General features: G+C 38.8%; 1 protein-coding gene and 1 long non-coding RNA gene across 3 annotated transcripts in view; both read left to right on the forward strand.

Moving 5' to 3' along the window:
* The window catches only part of LOC127844335 (PAX-interacting protein 1-like), a 49260-nt gene that overhangs the window by 4524 nt on the left and 29497 nt on the right, over positions 1 to 15239 (forward strand). For both annotated transcript variants that reach the window (XR_008032677.1, XM_052374448.1), the window contains exons 3-6: positions 10313 to 10356; positions 10514 to 10574; positions 11596 to 11709; positions 13951 to 14136. Coding sequence is in view for 1 of the 2 variants with exons in the window: in XM_052374448.1 (XP_052230408.1) it covers positions 10313 to 10356; positions 10514 to 10574; positions 11596 to 11709; positions 13951 to 14136 (405 nt within the window). In the remaining variant the exon portion in view is untranslated. The remainder of the gene's footprint in view (positions 1 to 10312; positions 10357 to 10513; positions 10575 to 11595; positions 11710 to 13950; positions 14137 to 15239) is intronic.
* On the forward strand, positions 7384 to 7820 carry LOC127844418 (uncharacterized). The gene is made up of 2 exons (XR_008032722.1): positions 7384 to 7624; positions 7787 to 7820. It is a non-coding gene; the product is annotated as an uncharacterized LOC127844418 (long non-coding RNA).

Genomic DNA, 15239 nt, shown 5'->3' on the forward strand with positions numbered 1-15239 from the left:
TTACCATTTTTCAATTGGCCTCAGGTTTGGCCGGGGTACTCCCCGGACTAGTTGAGCCCTAAACACTATCATCACAACCGGTTCCGCTTCTTCACCTAAACATGCCTCTCCCGGTTCTATCTCGCCCCAAGCCGGGAGGACATGCACCATAGTTGAGGGGCTAGTGGGTAAGAGTACCCCCCCCCCCCCTCAACCTATAAATAGGGAATCCCCCCCCCCCCCCAAGGTTACCTTTGCGGAACCGGTGACCAAACACACACCCGATTTATGCACCACCCCCCCTGTATCGCCTATCCAGGGGGATCCACCCACTCAGAGACGCCCTCCTGTGGCTACCAGGGGGTCCTCCCCGTCCACCACGTTGACCGACGGTGCTAGCGACACCACCTGTAGTGGTCCTACACTGTCGGACGACTCTATGTTTGATATCACGGGGAGAGACTCTCTGGTGTCGGTGCACTCCAGTATATTGGAGAACCTTTCTATCTCTGGTATCTGTGAAATAGAGGAGGAACCCCGAGTCAGTGTCCCCCCTAACCTTCCCAGATTGGTCGACTCCCAGACATCCCCAATGAGCTCCCCTACCGACAACACCAGCAGACGTAACTCGTTTGCTGGGGACTCATTAAAATCAAGGATCCGCCAGCAACAGGTCCCACATATAGGAAAATATATCTCAGCGAGCTGGCGGATCTGGTTGCTGAGATAATAAAGGACCAGAAAAGGCCCACTGGGAGTCGAGTTATATCTTACATCTACAACAAAATTGATTCTCGATTCAAAAATTGCAGAGAATCAATAACAAAGGTCATCCCCCCTGATAAAATTTTAAGTAATAAAATCCATTCTGGAACTGGGGATCCTCCAATAGTAGTAGCAGATCCAGGATGCCCCCTCCCCCGGCCAGCGGTACCCTCCCCGCAAATAAGAAACACGTTCGGCTTGCCAGGACCCCTGCGAAACTCAAAGGGGCCTGTGCAGGCCACAAACTAGGAGTTAAATCTCCTCACCACTCAATAAATCAGATTAAACGCAAGTTAATTTCGCACCACTATGGACAGTGACCTGCAAATAATTTCATTCAATGTTGGTGGTCTTTCCGCCAACAAATTTACAGAATTAAAATATTTTATTGACTGCAACACTAATACCCATATCATATGTTTACAGGAAACAAAATTTTCAAATATTTCTGTAAAACAAATACCAGGGTATAACTGTGAATTTAAGAATTATGTTACTTCAAACCAAAATATTGCTGGTGGTCTTGCCATATATATTAAAAATACAATTAATTATGAACACCTGGGAGTGAACAACCAATTTAAATCTGATGGTAGCACTGCTATTGAGGCATTAGCAATTAAATTGGTTATTGACAAGAACTGGCCTCTTATCCAGGTCAATTTATATTCAAGAGGATGTGATCTTGAAACCCTGAACGGCCTCTTTAAGGAATTAAGGACCATTAAAGGACCCTTTGATGTAATATTCACAGGCGACTTTAATGCACATCACCCTGCTTGGGGTTCCATAAATTCAGATGCAGAAGGTCGGGCGGTAATAGAATGGTTGGACAAGCAAGATCTTATACTGCTCAATGACGGTTCTCCAACCAGGCTTAACCCCACTGGTTTAAACTCCCACATTGACCTTACTGCTGTTAATGCCAGGATAGCAAGTGCGTCTGCATGGGCAACTGTTAAAGATGCCATGGGATCTGATCACCTCCCACAACAGGTTACCCTGCTCAACTATATTGCACAGGGAACTGAGGCCCAATGCTCAGGAGAGCAAAAGTTTTTATTGGAAAAAGCTAATTGGGCTCAGTTTAGGGACCTCTGCTCAGATCTCTCCCTTGCAGATGTTCACTCCCAGGATCCAAATCTGTTTTGTATTAACTTAACCAGCAGGATACTGTCCATAGCGGAATGTAGCATACCGGTCTCCTCCGGCAAGGTCAAAGCCAGAAATAGGGTCCCGTGGTGGAATGAGGCGTGCTCCAATGCGGTACAGGATCGTAAAAATGCTTTAAAAAATCTTAAAAAGAACCCCGCTGAGCATAATCTTCTTAATTATAGGTCCCTCGAAAATCAGGCAAAGCGGGTTATTTTGGACGCAAAAACTCAAAATTGGAAAGAATTCTGTGATTCAGCTATCATTAATAAGAAAAATACTAGGGATTTTTGGCAAAAAATTCACAGAATTAAAGGAAATTCATTCACCCCTGTACCGCTACTTAAATACAAAGGCGAAATTGCCACTACCCCAAGGGACAAGGCTCAATTTTTGGTACGACATTTCCAATCTGTCTCCAGTGACTCAAACCTTCCCGTTGAAACTCTGAATTATCAAAAGCGGTTTGAGACTGAGCACCGAAATATTTTAAATGAGCCTGGGGATAACAGCACGCCTCTCAATTTACCATTCACTATCACAGAATTATTAAGTGCCATTAACAGCAGGAGCAACACCGCCACGGGGCCTGACAAAATAGCATATTTAATGTTTAAAAATATGCCAGCCATAACTCTAAAAATCTGGCTTAACCTATTCAATCAGGTGTATAGGACAGGCAGGATACCACCCGATTGGAAGCAGGCCACAGTGATTCCAATTCCTAAATCGGTAAAGACAAAAATGATCCAAACTCATATCGTCCAATAAGTCTAACATCACATGCAGGTAAATTACTAGAAATAATGGTCAAAAATAGATTAGAACACTTATTGGAATCAAATAATATACTAAACCCCTTCCAGTCTGGCTTTAGGAAGGGGCGATCTACTATTGATCAGCTAGCTAGATTGCAACATGATATTCTTTCTGCAAAAAATCAAGGGCAATCAGTATTAGCAATTTTTTTGGACCTTCAGGCCGCCTTTGATTTAACATGGACCTTCGGCATACTAAAAAAGCTAGCTGACTATGGAATCACTGGATACTGTTTCCACTACCTCAGAGCATTCCTAGAGGGCCGTAAAATCCAGGTCAGGGTCGATGGGGAGTTATCAGAGGTAGCCATAACTGAACGCGGAACCCCTCAGGGGTCCGTAATATCCCCAACTCTGTTCTCCCTCATCGTAAACGGTCTACCTGATGCCGTAAAAGACTCAGGAATGGTTATCTCCCAGTTTGCCGATGACTCAGGCACTTGGTTAAAGGGGTCTAACATGTTACGCCTGCAAAAGAGGGCTCAAGCAGGCTTAGACTCCATATGGAAATGGGCAATTGAATGGGGATTCAAAATTTCTCCAACCAAAACAGTAGGAGTACTATTTGGCGAACAATTTCAGCACTCTTTGGACTTAAATTTAGGCGGCACCAAAATTATCTTTGAAAAAGTGGTGAAATTTCTAGGTATGTACCTAGATAAACAGTTAACTTTTACTCACCACTTCAAATATTTGGCAGAAAGGTGTGAAAGGGACCTAAATTTAATGAGAATTTTAAGAGGCACAGGTTTCGGATCAGATAAAAATAGCCTCTTAACACTCTACAAGTCCCTTATACGTCCAAAGCTAGATTATGGAGCCCAAATCTATGCATGTGCTAAGCCAAACGCTCTAAAAATGGTTGATGCCATTCAACACAAGGCCCTAAGGATAGCTCTGAGAGCCCTAAACTGTACACCGGGTGCACTGCTAGAGGAGGAGGCCGGAGTGTTACCTCTTGACTTGCGTAGAAAACAACAGTCCCTCAATTTCTGGGCCAGGGTTAAGTCTCGGCATGGTTCAAACCCCGTTAACAAACTTGTCAGGACTGGCACCTTCATCAAGGGGAAAATACTAGGGATGTCAACGAATATCCGAATATTCGGTCCCGGACCGAATATTCGGATATTGTTTTCCAAATCGAATATTCGGAAGAAAAAATAAAAAATCGAGTAATTTCAAAGACTTTGTATTCGTAAAATTTGCTTCAAACATTGTCAAAAAAGTTGTTCCTCGTGTCATAATGTTTATTCCGGTAGGCGCGATAATGCGTCGCTATGGTGATGACAGTATACCGGTCATAAATCCCGCTAACAAAGCCAGACACTTTGTGTCAAAATTATGATAGGTGCAAATCGCCTCGGCAATCAAAACACCGACCTGCACTTGATCCAATGACTCGAATTACATTTAAAATTATCAAAGATTAAATGAGTAAAGGAAAAGCCAACTTTGTGTAAAAAACAAATAAGACCGTATGGCAATTAAAACACCGACCCGTCTTGATCTAATAACTCGAATTACATTTAAAATGATCGAAGATTAAATGAGTAAAGAAAGAGCCGACTTGGTGTGAAAAACAAAACAGATCGTATGGTTATAATCACATTGTCCAATCAAAAAGGCTTTTAGAAAATAATTTACTCAACCTCTAATGAGTATTTGCGTATTGTATGGTCCAAACATTAATTAATTACTCAATATTCAATCAGGTATTATACTTAAAGAAATATTTTTGGTATTTCACCCTCATTTAATTGAAAATATTATAATTGCTACACGCATAAAGTAAATATCTGTCCAAGCAAAATGCCACCTACGCCTTCCGCTGCTTGGAAGTATTTCACGACATCATCCGATAAGAAGTCGCCGATCCAAGTGTCTTTTAAACGTGGCAACTTTAAAAGACTGACTGTTTAGTCTGTTAAACAGGTTCAAAGTGTGTTGTGGCTATGTACATAATTCGTTTAAGTTCAGCTTTAATTATATGTAGATCTAACTGTTTTGTTTTGTAATTATTTTGTCGTCATGTAATATTATGTTTCTCGTTCTATTGTTGATGTACGATATTAATAGTTTAAAAACAGTTTTTGTCATTCAATTTTAACAATAAAAAGTAATCAACAAAATCAGCTTCGAATTAGCCACGGCAACGCTGTGTCAATATTTAGTCACTTCCGGTGAACTTCCGGTAAAAACGAAAGTAGAATTCATGGAGTAATGGTACGGTAAACAAAGTTGACTTTTTTCCAACAGATGTTGACCGAATATTCGTTCGGAAGGGTGACCGAATATTGGAATACCGAAATCGGTATTCGTTCCCATCCCTAGAAAATACTTAAGCGTAAGCATGTCGCCCTACCTTTTGGTGCGAGTATTAGGACCCTGGTTGAGGATGCTGGTCTCGACAAGGTACATGTAGCAGACCTGAGGCCCTCCAAGGTCCCCCCCTGGACGCTTGGACCCATTGATGTTGACCTATCACTCTCTAATTAAATAACGAAAACTGACTTGCCACAACTCATCAAGTCAGAAGCTCTCTCTCTTATAGATAATATGTATGCTGAGCATCTAAAAATCTACACTGACGGCTCCAAATGCCCTAACTCTGGTTTGGTAGCCAACTCTTTTGTAATCCCTTCAAAAAACATTAGTAAAACGCACAGGCTCAGCAACAATCTCTCTATTTTTAAAGCAGAACTTTTGGCAATTAAATTCTCTCTGTGCTGGATATTGGTCAATAAACCTACTAAAACTGCTATTTTATCAGACTCAATGTCATCTCTTGAGTCCATAAAAAACAGAAATAGCAGATCTAGGCCTGATATTTTAGCTAGCATTTTGGAACTTCATCAACAGTGCCTAGATAAATCTTTAAAGGTCTCATTAGTATGGTGTCCAGCACATGTCAACATCAGTGGAAATGAACAGGCCGACAAGGGGGCCAAAGAGGGCCTCTTGAGGGGGGCCGTAGATGTTGGGGAACCCCTGGCACCTTCTGAGATCTACTCCTTGACAAAGAAATTTGTTTTGGGCGAGTGGAATCTCCGGACCGACAATTTGTCTTCCCGTCGACATACTTTTACTAGACCTGCGAAAACCCTCAGGCCGCCTGACAGATACTCAGCAAGCATTGTGCTTGACAGAGCCATCACGCGCCTGAGGATGGGAACCACCCTATTACCCGGTGGCGCAGGAAAGTATGTCCTCGGTATAGACCCTGCATGTCCTAGGTGCCAGGAACCTCTCACTGCGCCCCACATGCTGCTACACTGTCCTAACCATAAGGCGCAGAGGGACCACCTCGAAGCTGCATTGCACTCCCATGGACTAGTTTTTAACCTTACCTAGACCCCAAGGGAGCAGCTAGGGGCCCGGTCTTCTCTGCCCTCGCCAAATACTTACTAGATTGTCAAATAACTGACAAAATCTAGGTCATTGGGGGAGGGAGAGCAGCAACACCCACCTAATTATACAGTCTTGTGACTGTTTTCTTTTAAAAATGTGTAATCTCTGCACAAACCTGATGTAATCAAATAATTGTGTTGGATTTGTGTCGCTTTTACACAACCTTTATTTTAGTTTTTAATGGGTTAATTGTTCTACCCCGCCCTTTCTAAATCAGGCCAATGGCATTGACCTGGTCTTCTTTATTTTAATACATTTTTTATGAGAGTATGACGTTAGTCCACCATTTACATTTTTCAGTTTTTTAATATAATCATTTTTATGGCATTTCTTACTACAAGAAAGGACGAGGCTGTCCAGTAACCTGGGATTGTTGGCTGCATTGCACCCCCTCCCTTCCTCTTTGACACCCCACCCTTTCCCCTTCAAACTCGAAGAACCATGTCGGACTGGAGTGCACGGTGCAGGGCCTTATACCATTATAAACACCTATTTAGCCCTATCTAGGACAAAGTATTGTCGACCTTGTTGAAACTTCTAATTTTGTACCTTGGAGTACATTAAGGGTTAATATAACTGCTATCTTGTGTAGCAATTTCCTTATTTTTGTGAAAACTGCTATCTTATATAGCAAATTGCCTTAATTTTTATCTCAATATTGCTATACCTACACCATAGGAACCATTTTACTTTGTATTGCATTAACTCATGTTAAAATTGCTACTTTTATAGCAAATATCCTAATTTTTATATTAAATTGCTATTTTATATAGCAAATTGCCTCGGTTTTTCTGTATAATTGTCATTTTGCAGACCGTAAAAGGTACTTTAGTATTATTTCCACCAATGTTATCATCAGTATACTAATAATATTGGTAAGATTAGAGCTTTTTGGGTTTATCTTAATGCATCTAGGTAATATTTGGTCTTTTTACCATTTTACATCTTACCATTATCAATTTTCCTTCAATAGTATACAAACTATTTTTCATTTACCGTGCACTCCCTCTGGTCCTGGGGAAACAACCAGTGTAGACTCCATCATCACAATTACCTCCCTTAGTACAACTGAGTGACACCACCTCTGCTTGCTCTTCTTTTCCCCCACCCACATCGGCCTACACTTCCAAAAATCTCTCCTTCTTTCAACCCTCCAGGGTGGCAACATGTATTTCAAATATATGAATGCATATAGTCATGTACATATTGTAAATAATGTACATCTTGTACAAATTTAGCTGTCTTTGTCTCATTTTTAACCAGGTTTTTAACCAGGTTTTCCGAAGGAAAAAACTGGTTATTAGATTGGCGAATGCGGGCGGGCTGGCTGGCTGGCGGGCTGGCTGGCTGGCTGGCTGGCTGGCGGGCTGGCGGGCTGGCGGAATAAGCTTGTCCGGGCCATAACTATGTCGTTCATTGTCAGATTTTAAAATCATTTGGCACATTTGTTCACCATCATTGGACGGTGTGTCGCGCGAAATAATTACGTCGATATCTCCAAGGTCAAGGTCACACTTTGAGTTCAAAGGTCAAAAATGGCCATAAATGAGCTTGTCCGAGCCATAACTATGTCGTTCATCGTCAGATTTTAAAATCATTTGGCACATTTGTTCACCATCATTGGACGGTGTGTCGCGCGAAATAATTACGTCGATATCTCCAAGGTCAAGGTCACACTTGGAGTTCAAAGGTCAAAAATGGCCATAAATGAGCTTGTCCTGGCCATAACTATGTCATTTATTGTGAGATTTTAAAATCATTTGGCACATTTGTTCACCATCATGGGACGGTGTGTCCCACGAAAGAATCACGTCAATATCTCCAATGTCAAGGTCGCCACGACTAAAAATAGATTTAAAAAAAAAAAAAAAACTTACAAAGGGGGTTAATTTTTTTTGGTCATTTCAAAAGTTCAGTTTGAGTTTTCTCCCTTTATCAGATTTTTTTTTCACAATGAAAACCTGGTTTTGTGACAATTTTGTCCCTTGTTAACTGTAAAGCACATTGTCTTACCCTTAATTTTTATGTGGCCCTATGAAGTTGACCGTTTGGAGACACGTAAGTTATTGCCCTTAACATATAAGGGTTTATTACTAAACCCACTTTTAAATATTGTTTTAATGCCACTCTGGGGGGATCTCTCTTTTCCATAGCCCAATCCTCCTTAAGTTCCATACAGACAGGGTCTTATGTTGGAGCATTACGGCTATATTCCCTGTCTGCAAGTGTTCAACATTGAGCCACATACATAAACTTGTACTCATTATTTTTTAACAACTCAATACTCAATTGCAATATTAATATATAATTGAGAGTTACACACTCTATGTGATATCATATATTGTCTTTTTTCCTTTCCTTCTCATATAATTGCATTTACACATGCAACTGCACTCTACATTTGAGAGCTGTTAAATCAGGCTCTGGCATCCCTATTAATAAATGTTCTTAGATATAAACATATCTCTCCTATGATTAGATCTTGTTGTTTGGCGTTTAGTTTATATTTTAAACATACACATAAAAATGGTACTTGAAAATGCATGTAAACATATTGTGGCAATGTTCAACCACTTTGTGATCTGGAAAACCCTTAAATATTATTAATTTGTTACACAAACATATTACACATCTGTGTATCCCTTTTTCTATAATTATTATATTAAATTAGTCCTATTTGGATTCAAACATTTAAAACACAGATCACAAAGTCTAAAGACTCCAACAAACCCATTGCAGTATATACTGAACAGTGGGTCTGGTAATGATGCTGCCACATACAACAGTATGTGTGTTTTCACCATCTTTACTTATAAAAATTGGGCTATTCTTTCTCTCTCTGCTCCTTAAAAAACAATACAAACAATAACATACAATAACAACATCATATTAATGATAATAATTAATAATAAGTACAGTAACATAACAAAAACATAGTAATCTTAACACTATAAAACAACTCCAAGTTCTTTTGGATTAACTCATCCTTTTTCTTTCATTTATATTTTTGCATATAAACTATTATTGTTTACTTTTTCTTAAAGTACAAAGTCAGCCGTGGGAAAATCTATTTTTAAACGGATTGACCTACTGGCAATCCGTAATAAGAAATTTCGGCCTATCAGCGCCATTGTTTTATAAGCGCATCAACCAATTAAAACGCCGCTTTTTAACAGCGTTAGGCCTATCCACTGTAAAGCACTGCGTCTTTTTAACGCTTCATATAAAGGTTATATATTTTTAAACCAATAGATTTTTATTAAGGCACCGCACCAACACTGCAAAGTTTTATTTTTATACCAATGGTACAGCCCAGTAAAATCGGGCTGTCCATTTTATGGCCGTTTTCGGCTATTTTATACAGAGTTCTATGTTAAGCAGTGTGCTCGGGCAATGGTTTTTAACCGAAGTCCCGAGGGTAAATAACCCCATTAGTCAGTAGAAGTCTCAGTTTTTATCCAATCTTTATGAAATTTGGTCAGAATGTTTATCTTGATGAAATCTGGGTTTGGAAAGTATTTGGGTCATCTGAGGTCAAAAACTAGGTCACTAGGTCAAATAATACAAAAACCGTCAACAATTTGTTTGTGTAGACAGTAGAGGTCACAGTTTTCATCCAATCTTTATGAAAATTGGTCAGAATGTTTATCTTGATGAAATCTGGGTTGGGATTGTATTTGGGTCATCTGGGTAAAAAACTAGGTCACTAGGTCAAAAACTAGGTCACTAGATCAAATAAGAGAAAAACCTTGTATAGACAATAGAGGTCACAGTTTTCAACCAATCTTTATGAAATTTGGTCAGAATGTTTATCTTGATGAAATCTGGGTTGGGATTGTATTTTGGTCATCTGGAGTAAAAAACTAGGTCACTAGGTTAAATAATATAAAAACCTTGTGTAGACAATAGAATTCACAGTTTTCATCCAATCTTTATAAAATTTGATCAGAATGTTTATCTTGATGAAATCTGGGTTGGGATTGTATTTGGGTCACCTGGGGTCAAAAACTAGGTCACTAGGTCAAATAATAGAAAAACCTTGTGTAGACAATAGAGGTCACAGTTTTCATCTAATCTTTATGAAATTTGGTTAGAATGTTCATCTTGATGAAATCTGGGTTGGGGTTGTATTTGGTTAGTCAGGTGAGCGATTCAGGACCATCATGGCCCTCTTGTTTTATTTTTTCCAGAGTGAATGGGTTACCTTGTCTGTCTTGTGCAGAAAACAACTGGAGTATCCTTGAAATAATTTTCATCCATTGATTTCATCCACTATTTTGTAGGAACTGTTACATTAAAATATTGCTGACACAACATTTTAAAATTGTTTTATGTTACAATTGTTCATGGTAAGGAAGTCTGTGATGAGTATTTTTCTTAACCCATGGCAGTAAGGATCTATTTGCTCCAGAGTTCAGATTATTTTCCGGAGTTGTGGCTTGTGCTTCCAAGGTATGTCCATATTTTGAGTTTTGTATCAGATTAGTGGTAATCAAACTAACATTATATAGTATAAACTGTACACAATAAATGTTTAAATAAAGGATTATTTGCACAGGTATGCCTCGAAAATGTTTCTTCTGGCAGACTGAATTTAGAACAACTGAATTACTAAGTGCATATATGTTTATACATCTATGGGAATCAAAACTGGTACTTGTATAATAGCAATCAAACAAATTGGTCAACATCTTAAGCTAAAACTAAGATTTAATTTAGGATGGTCACCATCGAGGTCTTTCAGCTGAGACTGCTACAATATTGTTGTCAATGAATAATAACTTATTTAATTGAGCGCTGCTGTGGGAAAATGGGGCTAAATGCATGTGTGTTCAGTCTGCACAGGCTAATTGGGGACAACACTTTCCACCTAGGCTGAATTTTGTATAGAAGAGACTTCCTTTGAATGAAAAAAATCCATTTAAGGGGAAAGTTTCATTCTTGATAAGACTGTGTGGATTGCACAGGTTACGGTGGGACGACACTTCACAAACATGCATGAACGGTGGGACGACACTTCACAAACATGCATGAACGGTGGGACGACACTTCACAAACATGCATGAACGGTGGGACGACACTTCACAAACATGCATGAACGGTGGGACGACACTTCACAAACATGCATGAAACTCCCTTTTCAAGAGAAAGGCTGAAACACATTTGTACCTTTTAAGGTCAACCAGTGAACTGGACTGTAGAGATTTTAAATGCCATTGTGTGCATAGCCACGTAATTGTTTTGATTGGTCATGACATAATTTCTAAGGTTCATCTTAGCCTACAATAAACCTTTGATTCAAACAGGCAGTTTTTAGGTGAAGGCATAACTGTTTGCATTTCTAGTGTAAAGCCATTGAGATTGGGTAGTGGTTATGGATTTTAATTATTAATATCCCTGAATCAAGAAGTGAAAAAAACACACACCCCAAAACAAGCATAATGAACACCTATCAATGTTTCTTCCTGTTCAGTTAGAAGAGAAGGACTGGCTGTCTCTGTGGGGCATGATCGTCTTCAACGGGGGCCGTTGTCAAGGCAACCTGACCAGCAGCTGTACCCATCTGATTACTGCCAGCACGCAAGGGGTAAGAACAGATGAGGGCTGGGGCACATTGCATTGCTAAAGTACTTAAAGGGTTAAGCCATTCCTGTAATTACTCTAAGTTTTCGGACACTAAGTTTTCGGACACCCTCTTTTTTAGCCAAAATAATTATTTTTCCTGACTATATTTTCGGACATGCGGATTTTCGTCCATAATTAATGACTCCAATTTTTCGGACAGTATATTTTTCAGCGCTAGTTTACTAGATTTCTGCCCTGTTTTCGCTTATCTGGGACCCTTCGATCATGAAGTTTTACAACCGGATTAACATAATAAAACCTGGCATAGAATGCCCTAAGGGCAATGAACCATTACATTTGCGTTATTGGGTAGATTGCCATGTATACCTGTAAAATAAACAATGGTCTCACCCAACTGCATTTGAAATGATATCGTATTCAGGAAGCAGTATGGTTGTTTTTTATGACGTTTGTATATACCATTTCAGGTAAGAGATTGCAAATAGGTGAAGTTGTACTTTATTTAAAGCAGGGAAAGGAGAGTACAACACAATAAAATTATTGCAAATTTATTAATTCGGTTTATTTCATTATAATAATTGACAAACAACCATTACATGTATGTCTCTAAATTTTCGGATACTCGTAATTTTTGAATATTTTTCGTATCTAAATTTTCGGACCCAAAAAAATTACTTATTTTTAAGTGTCCAAAAACTTAAGAGTACACAGCTGAAATCCAGATTTGTTTAGTGTTTAATGTCCCTGCCATGATAATGGTGGAAGGACATGTAGTGTTAACCCTGTCAGGGTGTGTTTGTGGGGGACATTTTGTGACCTGCTCATAGCTTTGTTGCACAAAATAGGATTTGAAAATAAAAGGTAATAATAACAAGATGATATGTTGCCTGCAACAATCATGTGGCATGGACTCTTTGACATAGTGCATATTTTACAGGCATATGAGCAGCGCTCTTTGAAAAGGGGGATGTCGCTTCAGATGTAACCTTCATAATTGGTATGCATGTGTATATGGACAAGGCATACCATACGCACACAAATTTTGACCCCTTTGACCTTGACCTTGAACTTAGGGTCCGCGTTTAGGTTTCGAAATCTGCGTTTAGGTTTCGAAAAATGCTCATAACTTTTATCAAAGCGTTTTTAGGGGGCATATGTCATCCTATGGAGACAGCTCTTGTTTGTTACATTTGTATCAAAATGTTGTAAGGCAAATATTTAGGCAGAAATTTTCAAATGCATCAAAAAGAAAGATACTGCTTTAATTGAAGTTACCTAAAATTAACTTACATAATATAATAATAATAATGATACTACAGTAAAACTGCGATAACTCAAGGAAGCACGGGACCGACATCGATGCTCGAGTAATCGCAGGTTTCGAGTAATCCATGGTATTATTTGTTTCCACTGTCTCGGTTGATAATGCTAAATTCTGACCGCAAACGCTTTATTTACATTCAAGACGGTGCTAGAGAAAGAAAAGGCTTTGTAAAAATCGCTTAAGGTTACAGTATAATAAACAAAACAATTAAGATGATCGTAAATTCATTTAATTATTTCAACATACACACAAAACATATATATAATCAAAAATATCTCATCAATATTCACTGTACATGTAGCATAATTATTTAAAAAAAGCACACAAGGTACGTACATTCGCATGAAAAAACACACACTATAAACAACATTATCATTACACACTTTGCATTTTATGTACATTAGTCAGACTTGTGTTGCGCAAAGTCAAGGATTGAAGATTGTCGTAACCCATTAGCTTCCCGGAACTGATGGCGAAAGACGTTTCGCGATATTTATCGATTGCTGGTAATTATTTAATTATCATTAAAACTGTGTAGCTTTGATCTGCTTCTCAAAGGATGACAATTTGCAGTGTTTCTCAAACTGCAACTAACTTCACACCTAATCGAGCGTCTTTTGTCTGCTTGATTGCGCTGTTTTCACAACTCGAATATTTTTAGCTCCAACCAGACGAGAAAGCGTCCTCGAATAATTGCCAGTTGATTAGGTGTGAAATGCCTTTCAGGGACCGTCACACGACCTCGAGTTATCAAAAATCGCATGTTTGAGTTATCGCGGGTATTTTTATATAGACATTAAAGGAAAAAGCTAGGGACTTTCTTTAATGCTTGAGTAATCGCCAGTTTTCGAGAAATCGCCAGCTCGAGTTATTGCAATTCTACTGTATATGTTTTCATGTTATTTTGTTCTCTTACAGCCTAAGTATGAAGAAGCCTGCAAGCATGACAGCATCAAGGTTGTGACTCCAGACTGGGTGACAGAGAGCATTACCAAGGGAGAGAAGCTGGATGAAACTGTCTACCACCCTAGATGGATTGTCTATCCTAAACCACCCTCACCTCCAAAACCAGAGAGCCCGCCCAAAGCCATAGAACCAATGGAGGTCTGTTGTGCTGTTCTTTTATTTTCATTATTTTTTTTGCTTGCCTTTTGAATGAATAGTTTTAGCTTTATCAATCCCATTTGTGACAATTGCTTAATTCTCAGGTTAAGGCAAACATGTACATGTGCTTGGGATCATTGACTGAGGTCACTGATCAAGTTCCATAACTCTGTCCTGCAATTAAGCAGAATTATGTCCATTTTCATATGTAGAAAATTCTGGGTTAATTAATATCTCCATGTCAACTAAAGATATTGAATCAGGGACAACACTTTTCTCTTTTATGATATTTTTTGTTTAACGAAAGCCTCTTCTTAGCCAAAATCTTGGTAAAGCGGAAAGTGTCGTCCCTGATTAGCCTGTGCGGACTGCAAATGATAATCTGGGACAACACTTTACGCACACGCATTTAACCCCCTTTTCACAGAGCACGGCTCATATATGTTCAGTGTCTTTTTAATGAGTAAATGACCAAGACCTCTAACAGTGACAAGCCTTTCAGCATAATTATGCCTCCTTTTGTATGAACACAACATATTTTGCATTTAAGAGAACATTTTTGATTAGGTATTCATGCAACAAGTACATGTCACTGTAATGACTAATAATATTCAATGCAAATTTCACACATGGCTTCAGTTTTGAATCATCAAGTGAGGTCACTGACAAAAACTAAGGTTAATCCTTTCCTCATCAGAAGCAAAGTGAAAATGGCTTTTGCAACCAGCGTAAAACGAGCAGCCTGCGAGTAACTCGTCTGTTCAAGTTTAATGTTGTTTGCAACTCATCATTATCTTAGGGTTGGAAATAAAGCCTTTCAAACTTTAATATATAAAGAAAGGACTTGAATTTAATTTGATTTTCTAAGGGACATCAAATGCGACAAAATGTCAACAAATTGGTAAAGGGTGAAGGTGTGTGTTTGTAAATCAATAAGTTAAGTTTGCATTGATCAACCTTTATAAAACATCTGATATAATAGCACGCTTGCATTTGAGATCATGGTTGCTAAAAAATAATATAGACTTTCTTTAACTGTTATGGGAATAGTTTGCTTTTGGTTAAATATTTAATGAAACTTTCTAGGTAACTATTAGAGATAT

This window comes from Dreissena polymorpha, chromosome 1 (genome assembly GCF_020536995.1).
Source record: "Dreissena polymorpha isolate Duluth1 chromosome 1, UMN_Dpol_1.0, whole genome shotgun sequence".
Taxonomy (NCBI): domain Eukaryota; kingdom Metazoa; phylum Mollusca; class Bivalvia; order Myida; family Dreissenidae; genus Dreissena; species Dreissena polymorpha.